Here is a 20,899-nt window from a genome sequence, read left to right as displayed (position 1 = left end):
TTTAAAAAAAAGAAGCTTTTTGATAGGTGCTACCTGGAGTTAAATGGTTACGACTTCAGATAATGTATTGTAATATGATACATCAGCAATTATGCAGGCTATGGCAGACATTGCAAAGGAGGGGCTTAAGGGTTACTAGAAAGGCAACCTTCCACAGGTGCTTGTAGTTCCCTATCATCCATGGTTGATCATGCAGTCATGTGCTGATTCCTATCCATCTCCATTAGCTTGTCCTGGTCATTCGCATAATTCCTTACAGCGCGGTGCAACTCTTCTCATATAAAGTTTACGAGGTCATAGTTACTCACGGTTACACTTAGTCATCAAGTTTTTTTACATTCTTTGTGATAGTGAGTTCCTCATTTCTCTTTCACACAAGTCACAATGTTACTGCTTTTAATTCAGAAAATTTTCGACAGAAAGGATGGACAACTTTCTGTATTTGGGAGACTTGCTGCTGGTGCTTGCACGGGCATGGCATCTACATGTGTGATTTATTTTATTTGCTTACTCATTACCCAATGTCCCTGTATTTTTGTTTTGTCATATATGAGAATTTGAATATAGTTGATTTCTTCTTAGTTTTTTATGGTACATAAATTTTATCAAAATCCACAGAATACCATCGTTAGCACATTCAGAACTTTCTACTTGTGCCTTGCTTATAGGTAACTTACCACCCATTGGATGTTCTCCGGCTCAGGCTAGCAGTTCAATCTGAACACAACACTTTATCTCAGGTAACCACTCTTGTAAGTGCAAATTTTTTTTTGGGAAACTGGCACAGCCTGATAACTTTTTAGGTTGCTCTTAACATGCTGAGAGAACAAGGGTTGGCCTCCTTCTATGGAGGCTTGGGTCCATCTCTTATAGCAATTGCACCCTTATGTTGTTGTGAACTTCTGTGTTTTTGACCTGTGAGATTCCGTCTACTGCATATGAATACTATGATACATGAAAGCTCCACATAAATTTAAATATTTACATCACATTTTTTTAACATTTCATTCTTTTTTGATGTACAAGAATGAAGGAATATATCCCAGAGAAGTACAAGAATAGACGAGAAATGTCTCTAGCAACTGCTCTTCTTTTAGCAACATTTGCAACTTTGATGTGTTATCCCCTCGACACTGTTAGGAGCCAGATGCAGATGAAAGGCACACCACACAATACAATTTTTGATGCTATTCTAGGTAGTTATGCTAGCATTGCATGAGCTAATGGCTGAACCCATTTTAAAGTCTGTTTCAATGCTATGCAGGCATTGTGGAGTGTGATGGTCTAGCCGATATTGCCGTAGCATTAGCATGGGCAACATACCCCATTCTATTTTAAAAATTCCTTATTCTTAGTTGATTCCTCTTAACTCTATACCCCAGTCAGCAACACTCAAATTACTATTTTTAGATTCTTGCAAGTGTTGATAGCATCTCGATGGATAGATGAGTAACATTTAGAGAGGGACATTTTGGTGTTAACAGCGCCCCTACATAACACAATAGTTTTCCTTTCACACAGTTTCTTGATTGACTCTTCTTCTTTGTATTTTACTTTATCTCATCTTTAGGTAGAGCATGGTGATTGTACTACAGATTTTTCCAAGAGTCACACCATGATATCCTGAATCTATGCATATTCGTGTTACTTCAAGTTTGCAAAAGAACTAAGATTTGTGATGACACATCCTCTATTATACTGTTCTAATTTGTTGGACTCTCGCATGCAGTTAATGTCCTCAATACGCTCTTCACCAGTCTAAATTCTCCTAGCTAGGTTGGTAGGCGAATGGCGGTGATCCTTGTGGCCAGTCATGGCAGGGCATTACTTGCTTAGGATCAAGGGTCACTAAAATGTGAGCCTTGTGATGCAGTATAGTTGCAGACATCTAATGTAATGCAGAGATCTCTCCTTTAATTCTTTTAGTGGTGATCTACCATAAAGTTTTAAGAAACATAAAGTTTTAAGAAACATCGTCGTTTGGTGTTTTGATGTGTATCTCTGAAATGTCACCGTGGCGTTAGCACTATACTAGTTTTAATAGTGGCCATCAAACGACAAGAAACATGGGCGAGTTCGGTTCCCCCGGTGATCCGTTTCTCGCCTTGTCCAGCCAAACAGACAAAACACTGTTTGGATTCTCGCTGGATCGCCTTGTGGCCTGCCAAAGAGAGTTTTTTTCTTGCCGACGCAAGCGGTTTGGGTTTGCATTCTTGCCTGGCCTTGCTTTGACAGGCGAGCCTTGTCTTGCAGATTGGTCGCCAGCCAATTGCACTCACCTGCTTCAGCTACAAAAAAAAAACCTCGCTTGCACAAGCCACAAAAGGTGACTAAGCAAGGAATCCAAACATATTTCTCCATTTGTTATCTAGCTAGAAAAGATTAGACAAGGATGGTCGGTGAAACCAAACACCCCCTGAACAAGCGAAAAGATTACACAAGGCAAGACTCAAAATGAGTCTAGGTAGATTGGTAGATCGATGCCATTCTCTCTTTCCCTATATTTTTTTGTTTATTTTTTCTTGTATTTTCGCTTTCTTTACACTGCTGGACTGTTTTGCTCTACCCTCTAAGGCTTTACAAGCAATGGGATAGTGTTAGAGAAGCTAGTACATATTTAAATTAAAGATTTAAAAGTTTAAGTTACACAGCGACACCAATGCAAAATCATGTGCCTAAGTATAATACTCAAGTACGTCGATTATAGATATATTAGCAACCTAACTATTATCAAATCATGGGTGATGTTTTGGTTTGGTTTGATACACCATGTAGATGATACATGGGCGCACATAGCATATGATGCGGCACATGTTTGTTTCCTTGTCGTATAACCATTATGGACGCTCTTAGTTCTTTCAAATTTTCGTACTCGTAGTGTGACATGGAGAAGAAGTGTTAAAGATTCACTCTACATGGGTTGTAAAACAATAATGTCTTAGATGTACGGTACAGAGTGAAATAAGCAACAAATAGGAGCATAACTACTTTTTAGATTCATATTACCCTTTTTTGATAAGTTACTATAAAAATGAATTCGACTAACCTGTCCACATTATATTGCCGCTGCCATGGTTGTTATAGGAGGAACGAGAATCAAACTCCAAGCGAGAATTTCTCCATTGTTCGTCTTGTGTTGTGTAATTACCAATTACGGCATCACAACAAGCATTCACATGCAAATCACAAGACGGAGCACGGAAGCACATGAGAGGTGAGCCTTTGCGAGCTTTTGTTGGCATAAGCTCTAGCTATCTAGTAGACTTAGCACTCCTACCACTCTAGCCATTTCATTCGGAAACTGGAATGATAGTGATGGTTTTATAAGTAGGACGGGTTTGTGGAGTTGCAGACAAGACCTGTTATTTTTGTATTCATACTCTAACCCATCTAAGTTGATTTGTGATTCTAGTTGGTTAAGTTTCTAAATTTTTGTTTATAAATATATAATAAATTGTTAACGAGACATGACTAATGTTATTAGATTTATTAGATTTTTCATAACATATAGCTTGTTTATTTAAATTTCAACACCTGTAAATTTATAAGTCAAAGTGTTACTTTCTTCTAGACGGTGTCGACCTCTTAAACAACTACAAGGCAAATACAAGGAAATTTACGAAATTTGGTAAAGACATCTCTAAACACCAAATTGCTGGCCGTGAGCAATTGTAGTGCTTTCGATGAGGGTCATTCAAGGAAAAAGAAATTACACGAGGATGCACATCCTCGCGTGTGCTCCCTTGATCTGAAAAAATATAGTTTATGACAATAGCCCCGAATCAAACCGTATTAAGTTTGACAAAATTTTGAAAACTATCAATATTCACAACACTTAAAATATTTTTGTAATATGCTTATTTAATACTATAAAAATTGGTACACTTTTACATCGCCTTCACCGCGTCGCCTACACCGGAGCCACCAATTGCCGCGGAACACCAGCTGGGTTATGGGGCATCCATTGCCTTCGGTGCAGGCGCGGCCAGCCTCTGAGATCCCCAGCCGCCAGCGCCTGCTTCCTTGCCCTGCCACCTCCTCTGGTTCTCTCGCCGCCTTCAGTTGTCGCCGCCGCCGCCAAATCGCCGAGCTAGGGTTTGTGGATGGGATGGGGAACAGGGATGGGAGAAAGAGAGATGAGACCGACGCGGTGTGGACTAATGGAGGAGGCCGATACTTGACGCACGTTTGCCTCCCTATATACCTACGGTGCTGACAATGGGCCTCATACGGTTCGGCTGTAGGAAATAGCATGGTTCAGCGAAGCTGGGAATTATAATGGCCTATCTCCGATTAGACGATTTGCAATGGCGCTTCTCAAAAGTTGAAGAATCGTAATGGCCTCTTTCCAGAAAACCCTTTTTTTATTTGGTGTGATACACCATGTAGATGATACATGGGCACATGGCATATGACGTGGCACATGTTTGTTTACTCGTCGTATGACCATTATATATGGATGCTTTAGTTCTTTCAAAGTTCTATACTTGTAGTGTGGACATGGAGAGAAAGTGTTAAAGCCTAACTCTGCATAATGTCTTAGATGTATGGTAGAGAGCGAAAAAAGCAACAAATTAAATAGGAGCATAACTACCTTCTAGATTTGAATTATCCTAATTCATCTTTTTGATAAGTTACTATAAATAGGAATTCGACTAACCTTCATGTCCACGTTATATTGCCGCTGCCATGGTTGTTATAGGAGGAACGGGAATCAAACTCCAAGAGAGAATTTCTCCATTGTTTCATCTAGCGTTGTGTAATCAATCAGTTACGGTATCGCAACAAACGCTTTGCATGCAAACCACGAGACGGAGCATGGAATTAGCACATGAGAGGTGAGCCTTTGCGAGCTTTTGTAGGCATAAGCTCTAGCTATCTAGTAGACTTAGGACTCCTAGCACTCCTAGCCCATTTCATCCAGAATCTGGAAATGCGACAGTGATGGTTTTATACTTTTATAAGTAGGTAGGACGGGTTCGTGGGTTGCAGACAAGACCTACCATTTTTGTATTCATACTCTAACCCATAAAAATCTAAGTCGATTTATGATTGTAGTAGGTTAAATTTCTGAATTTTGGTTTACAAATATATAGTAAATTGTTAACAAGACATGACTAATGTTATTAGATTCATTATGTTTTTCATAACATACAACTTTTTTATTTGTGTCGACCTCTTAAACAACTACTACAAGGCAACTATAGAAGGAAATATATGAAGTTTGGTAATGACATCCTTTAACACCTAATTGCTGGCCGTGAGCAGTTACTTTCGATGAGGGTCATCAAAGGAAAAAGAAAGTACATGATGATGCACATCCTCACGTGTGCCCTCTTGAGTGTTACCTATTCGGATGTTGTCGTACCATCGGTCAACCTTCTTCCACCCTGACGTGATCTAGTTACCACATTAGGGATCAGGGAAAGACGGTGGCGACGTGGCGTGGTAGGTGAAACGATAATGATACAATTAAGATGTCCGTCCGTCCAGCCAGATGCCTCGCTCCGCTTACTCCCGCACGCGCCGCTCGCCAAACGACCCTCTCCATTATCCGCTCGTCTGTTTCTATAAAAAATCACTCCCGCACACCTCTCTTCGCTTCACTCCCGCACGCAGCGCTCGACTACTAGCCCTACTAGGCGTGGGGCGCGGCCACCCTCTTCTAGTCTCGGCGCGCGGTCGCCTGCAAGTCACGGCGCGTGGCAGCTGGCCCTGCCAGGCGCGGCATTCGGCGGCCGGCCCTGCTAGGGCGCACGGCCACCGCTGCCTCCCTGCTGCGTCGCACAGCCACCGCCGACGGGCCACTGCCTATAAGCATCGCGCGGGCCGCTGTCTCTGGCGAACTCCACACGCAGACGAGCCTCCATTCTTTCAAGCAGCAAGGAGATGTTGCGATGTGCTGAAAACGCATGTTGCAAGCGTATGTTTCGAGTAGTTTCAGATGTTTCAAAGGTATGTTGCAAGTGTTTCATATGGATGTTGCAAAATTAGACTGTGTTGTTTCATATGTTTCAAGTGTTTCTGAGGCATGTTTCAAGAGTTTGTTCAAAATGTTTCATCTGTTGTTGCACCGTTTTGATTTGGATGTTGCATACATTTCACACATGTGGCAAGAGTACGTTTGCAAATATTTCAGTTGTTTAATCTTATGTTGCAGCAAGTATTTTTATGTTGCAAGTTGCAATTGTGTTTATCTGGCAAGTGTTCATATATATATATATATATATATATATATATATATATATATATATATTGAAAATGTATGTTCTAAATGTTTCATTTACTTTAAACGTACGTTGTAAGTAGTTTATATTTCAAAGGTATGTCCAGAAAGTCATGGGACATGCCCCAGACGCCGGGGCCGATAGATGGGCTACGTTGGGGTCACACGGACGGGACGAGATTATTCTTTTTCTCGGTTCTGCCCGTGCGGACAGAGGGAGGAGGGGGTAAGGGCGAAGTAGCGGCAGGCTGCTGCCTCCGCCCACGAATGTACTAGTGCCACAGTGCCGTGCAAGGAGAGCACCAGCAGCCCCTTGCACCGCGGCCGCAGCCGTGAGCATGGCATTTGCGAGAGGGGGTCACTTTATTATTAATTAGTTCGTGGCGTGGAGAACTGGAGGCTAGCGATGGATTCTCTAATAAAGGCAGGCAACGGCTCATCGATGCCATGCCTTCCACCGTCGATCATGCGGTGGAGATGGATGCGTGCTGCATCAGTACAAGCATACTATCTTATTTATTTTTTTCCCCAAAAAAGTATCTCTATCTATCCATAATAGCGGCAAAATACGTGCCCCCGGCACGCAAGCCCATCATGATGCTGGTGCAGCCGCAGTCCGACCGTACGTCAGATGCCATGCCACGTCACTGCGGATAGGTAAAACGCCTCCGGCCTCTCCTCCCTCCGTCGTGAGCAGCGGCGGCCCGGGTGCGGGCACGCGACGCCAACGTCGGCAACGCGCTGCGGTTTGGCCCGTTGCGAGTTGCGACCACCGCCGTGCCGTTTACTTTGGCCTGGGTATCCGTCCGACGGGCGACCGATTTGCACAGAGGCCCCTTGCCAACTTCCAAATCCCGCACCCACCATCTACCCCTCCGTCGCGCAGGCAGCAGGCCCGCGCTGATCCGCTATCAGCCCGGCCACGTGGCTAAACTCCTAGTTAATGACCCCCCGCGATATAGCTTTACTCCACCGAGGCGACTCTCCACTCTCGCTTTCTCTTCTTCTTCTGTCCTGCCTCGCCTCGGCTTTGTTGATCTTTTCCCCTCTCACATTCCCCTCGCCTTCCTCCCCCCACCCACCGGTCACCGCCCCCGTCGCCCCGGCCGCCTCGGTCCAGCGGCGAGGGGGTCCGTCCATCCGGTCCCGACGCCGCAACCGCATCACAACACCTCCTGCTCCCACCGTCCGTCCGTCCTCCCTCGACCTCGATCGCACTGGTACCTTCGCGCCGCGCGGCTCCGACCTCGTCCTGTCCTCCTCCATCGACTGGCATCGGCAGCGGCGGCGGCGTCTTCCCGACCATCTTTCCAAAGGGTAAGTGCTGCCCCTCGCCCCCGCGGGCACAGGGCTGGGTTCTTCTTCCTTCTTCCTGGGGGTCCACGGCCGAGTGCTGCGGGCTGGCGACGTCGATTTGGTGCCACCCGTGCCCTGCTCCGCGGTGCTGTGGGGGGTTCGCTTTGATTCGGGCGCTCGTTCATGCTATCTTAAGGGGGTCGGTTTCAGGTACCTGTCTGTGGCGCTTGATTTGGCTTCTGGAAAAGGTCTGCAGCCGTATGTTCGGTGCCGAGATTGCCATTTGAGGGGTAATTCGTTAGGGATTTGGGGTTACCTCGTTTGGACGCCGTCGAATTTTTTCCGCTTCTGGAGTTGCTATAGGTTTCCGATTCCCTTGCGTGTGTGCTCGCACGATGGCGGTGGCTGTGGGGATTCTAGCTCTTGCGGGCTGCAGCTACGGAGAGATACAGTAGTATTATCTCTATCTATCAGTGTACTTGGAAATTCTAGAACGTATTCAGAGAGGACACAAAAGACGTTTGTGCCCTCACTTTATTTCCTAACCAGAGGCTATTAACAACATGATTAATGGTGGTGATTGGTTGATAAATGAAAAGTATTTAATGCAAAACTGTTTTATGTCCCCTAGAATCCCTTATATCTGTGTACAATTTTTGAATGCTTGTATGTGCTATATTATACCGCCTCCATTCAAAATTATAAGACGTTATGGCATTTCTAGATACATAACTTTTGCTATACACTATGTCTAGGTACATGTAAAAGCAATGTATCTAGAAAAGTGAGAATGTCTTATAATTTGGAATGGAGGAAGTATATATGTGTTTCTGGTCTTTGTTGGTGGGTTGGGTTCCTTCCTAAAATAGTAATTCTGATTTTATTTATGGTTCTATCTTGATGGCAGTGGAAACCTTTGTGTCTTGTAGGAATGGAATCTTCAATCCTCTGCCTTTGCTCGGCCTGTATCTAGTAGAGGACTAATTTGCCCCTTGTTTCTGACCTCAGATTTATTCCGTGGTTGCAGGTAATCAATCGCCAGGCTTTTGATGGCACAAGGCGCCAACTTCCCTGGCTTCATCGGCGCCGTGGGTGGCCATGCTGATGGTGCGAACTTTGGCGGGAACTTTTGTGACATGGCCTTCTACCAGAAACTAGGGGAGGGCTCCAACATGTCTGTTGATAGCATTAATAGCATGCAGACCAGCATGCATGGCGGATCCATCGCCAGCAGCGTTGGCTCTAACAGTGACTCCCGCACTGGCATGCTTGGCCATCCTGGTCTCAAGGGTCCTGTCATTGTGGGAAGCTACTCGGTTGGGCACAGCATCTTCCGCCCTGGCCGGGTGTCCCATGCCTTGAGTGAGGATGCGCTGGCACATGCTCTGATGGACAACAAGTTCCCAACTGAGACACTCAAGGATTATGAGGAGTGGACTATTGATCTGGGGAACCTGCACATGGGCATGGCCTTTGCACAAGGTGCCTTTGGGAAGCTCTACAGGGGAACATACAATGGGATGGATGTTGCTATTAAGCTTTTGGAGCGACCTGAGGCTGACCCTGAGAAAGCTCAACTGTTGGAACAGCAGTTTGTCCAAGAAGTTATGATGCTTGCAACACTGAGGCACCCGAATATTGTCAAATTCATTGGTGCGTGCAGGAAGCCATTGGTTTGGTGTATTGTCACAGAGTATGCAAAGGGTGGATCCCTTAAGAATTTCTTGAGCAAGAGGCAGAACAGGTCTGTTCCGCTGAAGTTGGCAGTCAAGCAGGCATTGGATGTTGCACGCGGCATGGCCTATGTCCATGGCCTTGGGTTCATTCACAGAGACCTTAAGTCAGACAACCTCCTGATTTCTGGTGATAAGTCCATTAAGATTGCTGACTTTGGAGTGGCTAGGATTGAAGTCAAGACTGAGGGGATGACACCTGAAACTGGAACATACCGCTGGATGGCTCCGTAAGTTGATCAGACATGCTCTTTGTCCTGTTTATTTCAATCAGTCATTATGCTATTTCAATAAGGCAAATCTGTTTTAATCTTTTTGCATTGCTATTGCTCTGGATCATAGTGTGGAACTTTGTATCAAGCAGTACCTTTATTTGATTACAAGAATACGCAGTTTATGTGGTTGCTTACACTTTCTGTTAAATTGTTTACCTGTAACATGTTAATGACTGGTACTGTGAAAGCAAAACACTTCTACTAGTTATATTCATTGCTCCTATATTATAGTTTAATGTACTTTTGGTCTGTATTGATTGGTTATTTTTGTTTTTCATATGGGTTGTTTCTCCAAAATTAAGTTATTTCTTATGGCAACATATCAGGTGCAAACCAATCAACCTGTGCAAACTTGGAAACTACCAATCAGGACCACTAGATGCTGATCCAATGGATGGGATGAGGGGGCTTAAGCGCAAAAAAAAAAAGGCCGGCGGGTGGGGGGCTTAAGCGCAAAAAAAATCCCACCTCTCACCCCATCCATTGGATCAACATCTAGTGGTCCTGATTGGTAGTTTCCAAGTTTGCACAGATTGGTTGGTTTGCACCTAATACGTTGCCATTTCTTATTGCATGGCATGCTTTGAATAGGTGATTGTGCAAGAATGTGTTTTTGCATGCGAAATATACATGCTGCTGCTCTCCAGAACTACCACTTTATTCCATATATTGCTTAATACTTAGAAACAGTAAAGTAGCGGTGCTATTCTAGGAATCTGTATGTTCCTTCACCTTTTGGTTGTACTATTTTAAATGGATGCTAATGATTAATAACCATTGCTGTTTATGGTTGTGATTTGCATCTTTTTCTGCGTTCTTCTAAGATTATGAACTATGCATTCTTCTAGAGGTCCATAAAGTATGTGTCTTTTTAGGAGCATTTGTAAATATACTACAGATCCAACATGCTATTTTACTATTTTAGTTATATCTTCAAGTAATGTTAGCTGCTACCTGTTGGCCAAGGAAATTTGGTTTGCCTCAACTCAATATGTGAGGTGGTTTAATTCAATGTTTTACACAAGTACTTATAACATAATTATGACTTGGTTAGTGTATGAAGCATAATAAGTGTAGAATAGAGAGAATCACCACACACCCAAAGTGGGTGGGGAGCCTTTCATATATAGGGCCAATTAGGCACACATGGCAAGTACAAATATAGGAGGCTATTACCTGTACAAGGAAGCTATCCTAATGTAAGGAAACTAGGCTATACATAGCAACTAGCCTATCTAGGGGATCTCTCTAATGATCCTGATATATACGTATCCTAATACCCGCCCGCAGTCGCAGCGGGAGAATCACGGACGCACAGACTGGTCCGGAAATCAGTGAAGAGCTGGACGGGTAGACCCTTGGTCATGATGTCTACGAATTGGTGCGCGGAGGGAACATGAAGAACTCGGAACTAGTCCTAGAGCAACCTTCTCGCGGACGAAGTGGATGTCGATCTCGATGTGCTTCGTGCGGCGATGGTGGACTGGGGTTGGCAGTCATGTAGACGGCGCTCACGTTGTCGCAGTAGACGACCGTCGCACGCGGGATCGAGATGTGGAGTTCCTAGAGCAGCTGACGCAGCCAGCAGCACTCGGCCACAGCATGGGCCACTGCACGGTACTCTGCTTCGGCACTGGAGCGAGACACCGTCGTCTGGCGCTTGGAGGACCAAGACACCAGGTTGTCGCCGAGGTAGACGCAGAAGCCGGAGGTGGAGCGGCGCGTGTCGGAGCAACCAGCCCAGTCAGCGTCGGAGTAGGCAGTGAGCTGGTCGATGGTGCCGGTGCCCAAGTGCAGGCCGGACGAATAGGGAGCCTTTGACGTACCGCAGGATGCGCTTGATCAGCGCAAGGTGCGGCTCGCGGGGGTCAGTGCATGAAGAGGCGGACCTGCTGGACAGCATAGGCCAGGTCCGGCCTCGTCAGAGTGAGGTACTGGAGCGCACCAGCAAGGCGTCTGTACTCCGAGGGGTCAGCGATGGCAGCGCCCTCTGTGGCGGACAACTTGGTCCGGGCATCCACGGGGGTAGCTGTCGAGTGGCACTCAGACATGCCGGCACGCTGGAGAAGTTCTACAGCATACTGCCGCTGGGAAAGGAACAACCCGCGGCTGTCCCGAGTCACCGAGATGCCGAGGAAGTGGTGCAGGTCGCCGAGGTCCGTCATGGCGAACTCCGAGCGGAGGCGCGCGGTGACGTGCTGGAGAAGGGCCGGCGACGACGCGATGACAATGATGTCATCGACGTAGAGAAGGAGGTAGGCCAGCGCGTCGCCAACTTTGTAGACGAACAGGGAGGCATCGGACTTGGAGGGGGTGAAGCCGATGCTGCGGATGAACGTGGTGAAGCGCTGGTTCCAAGCACGCGGCGCCTGCTTGAGTCCATACAAGGACTTCTGCAGCAAGCAGACAGAGTCAGGGGCAGCGGGGTCGACGAAGCCGGACGGCTGCTCGCAGTAGACCGTCTCGTCGAGGTGGCCGTGAAGGAAGGCGTTCTTCACGTCGAGCTGGCGGATAGGCCACTCCCGAGATGCAGCGATGCTGAGGACAATGCGGATCGTGGCCGGCTTGACCACCGGACTGAATGTCTCATCGTAGTCGACGTCGGCCTGCTGGGAGAAGCCACGGACGACCCAGCACACCTTGTGCTGGGCGAGGGAGCCATCGGCGTGAAACTTGTGCTTGAATAGCCACTTGCCAGTGACGATGTTCGCACCAGGCGGGCGAGGGACGAGGCGCCAAGTGCCATTGTCGAGCAGCGCCCTATGTTCATCCGCCATCGCAGTGCGCCAATTGGGATCGGCAAGTGCGCTGCGATAGTTCGCCGGGAGGGGCGAGGCAGCGGAGGCGGAGAATCCGAAGCGCGCGATGGTGCGGAGACTGCCGGTCTGTGAGCGCGTCACAGGCCGCGCGGCAGCCCGAGAAGCTGCTGCACCAGGGGCAGCAACGGTTGCTGGTGCTGCTGGAGGCGCAGCAGGGGGCACCAGTGGTGCTGGAGTTGCAGCAGGTGCCACTGCTGCGACCATAGGAGCGGCTGCTTGGTCGGTCGGCGCTGTAGGAGGCTTGTGCACGACGAGTGTAGACAGCGCTGAAGCGCTGGCCGCCCAGCCGGGGGCCGCCCGCAGGAGGAGCCAGGGGGCCCAGCTGGAGAATGGCCGGGTGCTGGAGCTCCGGGGACTCGTCCACGCTGGAGGTGGGAGCCGTAGGGCCAGCGAGCAGCGGAGCGGTGGGCGCAGGTGCCGTTGAGGAAGATAGTCCCTGCATCAGGAAATCAAGTGAAGACGGCTTGGAGGCCGCCGATGGTGTTGCCGAGAAGGGGAACACCAATTCATCAAAAATAACATGGCGAGAGATGATGATGCGCCGAGTGGACATGTCGAGGCAGCGATACCCTTTGTGAGAAGATGGGTAGCCAAGGAAGACACAGGGTGCTGAGCGAGGGGCTAGTTTGTGGGGGGAGGTGGCAGTGAGGTTTGGATAGCAGAGGCATCCGAAAACTCGAAGCGAGGAGTAGTTCAGGGAGTGTTTGGTGAAGAAGCTGATATGGTATATTGTTTTGTATGGAGGAGGATGGTTGCCTATTGAGGAGGAAAGTGGCAGTGGCAAGAGCCTCAGCCCAGTAGGGAGGAGGCATGGATGCATGAAGAAGCATGGTGCGAATGGTGTCATTTGTGGTGCGAAGCATGCGTTCAGCCTTGCCATTCTGTGGAGAGGTATAGGGACATGAGAGGCGTAGCGTAATGCCATGGCTAGCGAGGAAGGAGGTGGTAGCATGGTTAACGAACTCAGTCCCATTATCAGCTTGGAATGATTTGGGTGTGGCGCCAAACTGTGTTTGAGCGTAGGCAATGAAATCGACTATGTGGCGGTGTACCTCGGATTTGTGACGAAGTGGAAATGACCAGCAATAATGGGAAAAATCATCCAGGAGAACAAGATAATATTTAAAACCGGAGGTGCTAAGGACCGGGGACGTCCAAACATCACAGTGAACTAAAGCAAAGGGAGCAGTGGTCACAGAAGTAGAATGACTAAATGGGAGCCGAACGTGCTTGCCAAGTTGACAGGCATGGCACAGAGATGATGGGCTCTTATTACAGGAGATGACCGACATGCTCTGTAGAGTGGCGAGGCTGGAAGGACCGGGGTGACCAAGGCGGTGGTGCCATAGCGATGAGGTGGTGGCGATGCTGTAGTGGTGCGCTAGTGTGGAGGGGAAGGTGTAGAGGTCGCCACCACTATTGCAGCGAAGAGTCATGCGCCCCGTCTGTTGGTCCTTGACAGAAAAACCAAAGGCATCAAATTCAATAGAACAATCATTGTCACGTGTGAATTGACGAACGGAAAGAAGATTGCGCACGAGGGCCGGCGCAACCAGAACAGTTAGTGAGGCGAAAAGTAGAGTCAGGAGAAGACAGTGTGGAGGTGCCACAACATGTAATAGGAATGGTGCTGCCATTGCCAACCGTGATGCCAGAGGCAGGAGGGGGGAGACGGGACAGAAGTATACCATCCGAGGGCGTCATGTGAGTTGTGGCGCCGGTGTCGAGGACCCAGGGGTTGGACCCCTAGAGGGACATCTGGTTCAGGGCAGCGACGAGGCCGGCTTGATCCCAGCCGCCGGTCTGCTGCGAAGGAGGAGGGGCTGCACAGTTGGAGAACTGGGCAGGGGCGAAGGCGGTATGGGCCTGAGGATGGGCGCCGAGGACGCCGGGGCCACGCCAGGCCGGGTTCGCCGCCGGCGGGCGCCACTACTGCTGTTGCGCCCCGGCTGTCCAGGGGGCGTAGCAGAACCAAGGGCTAGCGGGCGGTGTGGGTGCCCACGGCCCGCCCCCATACTGGGGGGCCGTTGCCGCCACCGTGGCCGCCCCGTCCCTTCTTCCTGAAGCGACTGCCGCCGCCGCCATGTCCGCCTGGCGACCGGCAGAGGAGCCACCACCCGCGGTGGGGGAGGCCGAGCGGCAAGCTGAACCGCACGTGGCGTTGAACGCCGTCTGGGCGGCGACCGTGCCCTCGTTGGCAAGTCGAAGTTCCTTGAGAACGAGCTTCTCGCGAGTGGTGGCGTAAGTCCGGCAGCGGGTGCGAGTCAGCGATGTTGTCCGCAGTGCTGGCGAAGCGGGGATTGAGGCCGTGCAGAAGGTTGAGGACGAGCTCCGGGTCGGTGATGGTACTGCCGACGTCGCAGGAGCGCATCGGCGGTGGCCTTCATCTGCTGGCAGTACTCGTCGATGGAGGAATCGCCCTGGGTCATGGAGTGGAACTTGTGACTGAGGAAGATGGCACGTGGGGCCTTGTTGGCCTCGAAGAGGCGCTTGATGGTGACCCAGAGCTCGCGCACGGTCTGGTCCGGAGCCGCAGCAAGGCCGAGGACGTCGGTCCCGACAGTGCCGAGGAGCCAGCTGCGAACACAGGAGTCCGCAATGGCCCAAGCAGGGTCAGTGGGCCTGGCCGCCACCGTGCCGTCGATGTGCCGGAGGAGGCCGAATTTCCCACAAGAGGGAGGTGAAGAACGGCGATCACTGGTTGAAGTTTGGGTGGTTTAGCTCCAAGGTCACCGGGACATGGGATTTGACGGAGATTGTCGCGTAGGGGGCGACAAGGATGGCGGGAGCGGAGATGGAGTCCGCAGCCAGCAAGGTTCCAGAGGAGTGGGAGGCAGTGGTGGCAGAGGAGGCCGACATGGTGCCTGGGAAGAGAGCCGCTGGGGAAGAGACAGCCGCTGGTGGTGCGGGAGGGAGGGAGAAAAAGGAACTAGTTCTCTGATACCATGTAGAATAGAGAGAATCACCACACACCCAACGTGGGTGGGGAGCCTTTCATATATAGGGCCAATTAGGCACACATGGCAAGTACAAGCCTTTCATATATAGGGCCAATTAGGCACACATGGCAAGTACAAATATAGGAGGCTATTACCTATACAAGGAAGCTATCCTAATGTAAGGAAACTAGGCTATACATAGCAACTAGCCTATCTAGGGGATCTCTCTAATGATCCTGATATATACGTATCCTAATAATAAGTAATTATGTGATGCATGGTAACATCTCTTCTAGTTAAAGCCAATTTAATTACATGTCAGAAATATGTTTTCTAGCATTTTTTTTCTCACTTAGAACATCAATTTGTTTTGTTGTCTTATTAAGTGTAATTTAAATAATCATGCGATGCATGATAACATCTCGCCTAGATAACATCTCGCTCAGTGGTCAATTGATGCCTCCATGTTGCCAATTGAAGCCTCTTATTAGCCTAATTATGCTACCTTTGCTGAATTTGTCATCCTGCGATCAGTTGCTCTAGGCTTAATTGGTGGCAGAGGCAAAGGCGAAGGGTAGTGGAGTTAAGGGTTGGCAATGCAACACCAAGAAGAGATGGGTCAATATGGGACGAAGGAAGCTTTGGTTCCATTTGGTTCCACGAATTGGGCCCAACCTTGCGGAACTGAAATGGGTAGAGTCAAGAAGAGGTGGAGCAATATCGGACAAAGTAAGCTTTGGTCGTGGTTCCATGAATTGGGCCCCCCCAACAATGACCATGGTCCTTGCCATGGTGACGGCGACGATGGCTGGAAAGGAGAAGCCGAACAAAAGATGGACATATCGCTTGCACGGTGGATAGCTAGATGTGTAAATCAATGGCAACTTCCATTTCTTTTGCAATCAAACATGATCCAGAATTTTCATGTGATTGATATTCTGTAATTCCTTTGCAACCAGACGCAATAATTGGTATTGGGGAGCCTTATGGTGCATTTAGCACCCGATGGGTGAGGCATGTATCTAATCACGATTAAAGACGTGGATGCATCAGACCCTGTTCCCTATAACACTAAGGGCAGATATGTCACCTCGTGCCCTTGTACCTACTTGCGTTTGCATTGTCGTCGCCCTTATCTGCTCATGGCCAAAACCCTGCGTCCTCCTGTATTGACAAGGGTTGCCATTGGCGAAGCATGCGTCTACACGGAAGCTTTTGCGAGTGAGGAAAAACGATTTGCCACCATTCTTGCGCTTGCACTCGATCTTGCTCCGATGACGCTCGCTCGCACAACATTGGTGGAAGTCTTGCCTACTTTGGGAGCACAAGTTGGGCTCGTTACCTCGTGAGACGACGACAAGCGTTCTCTCATTTAGTGAGGTAATTGTGGTTAATTTAACCTAAATGGAGAGCAAAACCACGACGTCGTGTGTGCCCTAATAGTCCCACTGCCACAAAATAAACGCAATGACTTGAGCGTCAAAGCTTTTCTCTCGCCCAATCTTGGAGTCACCTGTGTAGACAAGACATTGGACCGTAATTGTTGCTAGTGACGATGCTTCACTACCATCTCCAAGTAATCTTTCTCCGAAAGCGAAGAGATGTGCTCTCCATATTTCTACTCATCGATAAATCATGACTAGTCATTGTCTAATCATGATTGGACATTTGGACGACTAGTTGATGCCAGGTGATGTGGCTTGACTTTCCAACTTGAAAACAAACCAAGGTGCTTTGCCACATTCTTGAATGAGCAAAAAGTCATTATGCAATATTGACTATTCCGTTCTTTCTTTGCAAGACTTACTTCAAAAGGGGAATCCTCAGTCGTGTTTGGGACCGCGATGTGGCCACTGCGCGGCATGATATGGCGACCATGGCCTCCACCCCATGGCATAGAAAAGCGAGGGCTAGTTCAATCTTACGATCGTTGTGTCTCCAGCGGTGGAAAGAATCATTGATTCTCGCGATGCGTATGGCAAGATTTTCTTGATTCTCGTGGTGGGACGGTCACATATCCGATTTTAAACGGTTCCAAACACGCCCCTTAGCTAATCCTTGATGAGTAGCAATAATATTTGCTATAGGAAGAGAGCCAACTTGCCTATGGTAGGAAAGCTCACTACCAACAAAGGAGATGATTACAATCAACAAGTCACATTTGTAACTTGCTCCTCTACTAAATCACAAGCTAATCCTTGATGAGTAGCAATAATATTTGCTATAGGAAGAGAGCCACCTATGGTAGGAAAGCTCACTACCAACAAAGGAGATGATTACAATCAACAAGTCACATTTGTAACTTGCTCCTCTACTAAATCACATGTTAGCTAGAGGTGCGACCAGATGCGCAACATGATATTGTCGTTCACGCAATGCAACCAACAAGTTATCCAAATGTCTTTAGTCATATCAAATTAGTTGAAGGCCAACCTTGGAGCTATTTGTTTCATATCTTCTATCTACCTCATCAATAGGAACATTATTCACTCCAATTTTGAATTGATATTCAAACGAGATTCCTAAGCTCCACTTGGCTACTTAAGTAGTGTTTGGTTAGGGTATTTGTAATGTAAACGGATAACGCCGTTACTGATTCCATTAAACCTTATTTGTTTCGGTGCCAGCCGTAATCGCTTCCCGCCGAATCAGATGCCACCATCTGTTGCCCCTCCCACCCTGGCGTCATCAGGTTGCGATTGCAAGCTACTTTTCCTTTCTCCTCTCGACTGCATCGGTGCCTTCGATCCCACATCTTCTTCGTTTACCCCCGCACGCTAAAGATTTCGCGGTTGCCTCACCGTCATTGATTGCTGCTTCACTAGCTAGCGGCTAGCCCGAGTGGCATATTCATCGATGGTCGGTGACCCATGCCCTTGGCTAGGGTAGCTCTGCTTCCGAAGACCAAGGTAGTGAGGTCGTGCCACGCTATCCGTCCTTGTTCATGTTCAAAAGGCCTATGCATCATCTCGTTAGCATTTGATGACTTTGGCAAAGATGGACTACTGGTAACAAATACATTACATGTTTAAACCGAACAATCTCGTTTTGACTTGTACTCTTCACATTCCCTCTGTGATAAGATATCGTTACCATTAGCGTTTGCAGAGATGGAACCAAACACTACCTTAGTTAGTAAATATCCAAGCCAATTGTACCTCCCATGGCAATTAAATGGCACCCTTGGTAGATGAGCATTTGTTGTCAATTCATCATTTAGTCCCTTGGCTAGCTAGATACATCGCCTATGCCCATTGTGCTTATCATTCTAAAAATGGCTGACTGTTTTTTTTTTGTTGGAAAAAACGTGACTAGTTATTTATGCAGCTAGCCATTTATATAGTTCTATGGTTTGAGTTTGTTGTGGCCCCTACTTTGTAATATCTAGGCACTCACTCAAGCTATTTAGGGTTAGGCAACTCAACTAATGATCTTGTTTCTCTAAGGTTGCCTATTGGGATAACATTGTTCTTGTCACTAAGCATTGTCCTCAAGCTTGTTTTCCTCTACCTTTTCTGTGATATGAATCAATGGCGAAAAAAAACTTTCCTAGCTTACTGGACAAACATATCGTGTCCACTATTCTAAATTGGCAAGTTTGGTCTTGACCAATGTCCATGTTGAAGATGGGAGGTAGGTGAGACCTGAGAGTGGTTGCTTTTTGCTTATTCCTTTGTCCTGATGTAACTGTAAAGCCCACAAACAACCCAGGTAACATGGCCTAAATCTGACCCTTGTCTCTTCCATGTGTTAGTGGAAAACCTACTGCCCATGGATTTGGCTCTTGGAGATATGCAAATGATGATCAGTTGCCAAAAATCATTATAGAAATTTCAGTATGGATTGAATAGTATGGCATCATTTCAACCAAATAAGTAATATAGCATTATTGGATGGTGTGAAATGACCAGAGCCCACACTATATTAAGTATATTTTGAGTAGGAGCATAAGATTCTGACATGTTCAAATGTTCTCTTTTGCCAGTTGGTTTGTAGTATATCCGCATGCATGCATAATGTAAATGTTACCCACTAAAGATTCACATATAGGGTCCCTAGTTGTATGTTCAAATTCATTAGGTGGCTGATTTTGGTGATGCTGATGCTCTGAGTAAATAATGCTAAGAATCTTCACATTATTATATTCCTTTTTTTCATGTTTTTCCCCTTTCATATAAACTCATTTTCCTCTTTATTACTACTTTCTTGTCTATTGATAGCATTTTTGAAGTGTTTTACAAGGTATTGGGGGAAAAGAAAAAACTTGTGTTCAGCTTGCTTGATTCATATTAGATTTTGCTGAGTGGTAACTTAGTGAGCCACATGATCACTGGTGAACAGCCTTAGTTTATTTTTCATAGGCAAGTGAGCTTGGTTGTTTTTTAGTTCCTTGGTTGGTGATATATCTTTAATGTTTACTATTCCGTTCTGGATGTTTTTTCTGCTATGTTAAATTGTTAACTATTCCCCCCTCCCCTCCCAAATGTCTTTGTACAGTCAGCTACTGCTTACAATTACCAAGTTCTGTTTTGTTTGTTTCCAATGTGATAACTTGCTATTTTTGCACTTGCAGTGAGATGATCCAGCATAGGCCATACAACCAGAAAGTTGACGTCTACAGTTTTGCCATTGTCCTGTGGGAGTTGGTAACTGGGAATACCCCTTTTGCAAACATGACTGCAGTGCAAGCTGCATTTGCTGTTGTGAACAAGGGTGTGCGACCAGCCATACCCCACGACTGCCTCCCCGCCCTTGGGGAGATCATGACCAGGTGCTGGGACGCAGACCCTGAAGTCCGTCCCCCATTCACTGAGATTGTGAGGATGCTGGAACAGGTGGAGATGGAGGTTCTGACCACTGTCCGTAAGGCTCGGTTCCGCTGTTGCGTCGCCCAACCGATGACGCTGGACTGAGTCATCCACAATCCAGGAAAAGAACCTGGAGAGAGGTTTAATCCTATGTATTTATATAATATTATAATAGACTTGTGCCTCAGAAGCAGAAAGCTGACCCCTCAGTCTGTCTTCTGTCTTTGACATGTTATCGTAGAGTACACCTAGTTGTCGTCACCAGAGTGGTTGTAATAGAGGTAGCTTTATGCTTTGACTAAATACCCTTCCGTTGTAACAAGTGCATGTTCTTGCTGCTCGCTGTTTGTGTGTTTATCATCATGCGGCAACATGTGGAGGCCTTGATGCTTCATGGTATATATAACATGAGTAACTAGCATGGATTTGTTCCTGCCTCGTAGCCTGTCGAAATTTGGTGCTAACAGAATCATTCATCTTTGCCTTGTTTCCCTCTCGTGAGGTGAGCAAATCTGTAACAGGTCATGATTACTTTTTTTTTTTGAATCTGTCATGATTACTATTGAATGTTGCTTTAAGGTTTGATCTATTTTGCAACGCCACTGGATGTGTAACAGTTGCAAATGCTTTCAGGTTTGCTGCTGCAGCGGCTTTACCTGAAGGTGTCTCCATTTTATTCATAATGTGCAAGAGTTGCTTTGAAGCATGAGTTGTGTTTTGAAGCAATGTGACCAAGGGAACTACTGCAGAACTGTACATGTTGAGAGTAACAAGATGAAGATACACTAGAGAGGATCTCCGAA

General features: G+C 47.3%; 1 protein-coding gene across 1 annotated transcript; it reads left to right on the top strand.

Moving 5' to 3' along the window:
• The first annotated feature begins 7,213 nt into the window (after positions 1-7,213).
• Positions 7,214-20,529, top strand: LOC136502133 (serine/threonine-protein kinase STY13-like). Its single transcript, XM_066497604.1, has 3 exons — positions 7,214-7,543; positions 8,550-9,485; positions 19,862-20,529. The coding sequence occupies exons 2-3, from the start codon at positions 8,572-8,574 to the stop codon at positions 20,199-20,201; spliced, it is 1,254 nt and encodes a 417-aa protein (XP_066353701.1). The 5' UTR covers positions 7,214-7,543; positions 8,550-8,571; the 3' UTR covers positions 20,202-20,529.
• Positions 20,530-20,899: the final 370 nt, after the last annotated feature.

This window comes from Miscanthus floridulus, chromosome 13, assembly GCF_019320115.1.
Source record: "Miscanthus floridulus cultivar M001 chromosome 13, ASM1932011v1, whole genome shotgun sequence".
Lineage (NCBI taxonomy): Eukaryota > Viridiplantae > Streptophyta > Magnoliopsida > Poales > Poaceae > Miscanthus > Miscanthus floridulus.
The sequence above is the reverse complement of the archived record's forward strand: the minus strand, read 5'-3'. Positions and strand labels throughout refer to the sequence as shown.

Coding starts and splice junctions, on each gene's coding strand:
- LOC136502133 (XM_066497604.1), top strand. CDS start 8,572: ATGGCACAAGGCGCCAACTTCCCTGGCTTCATCGGCGCCGTGGGTGGC. Junction 9,486..19,861: donor ACATACCGCTGGATGGCTCC/GTAAGTTGATCA, acceptor TTGCACTTGCAG/TGAGATGATCCAGCATAGGC.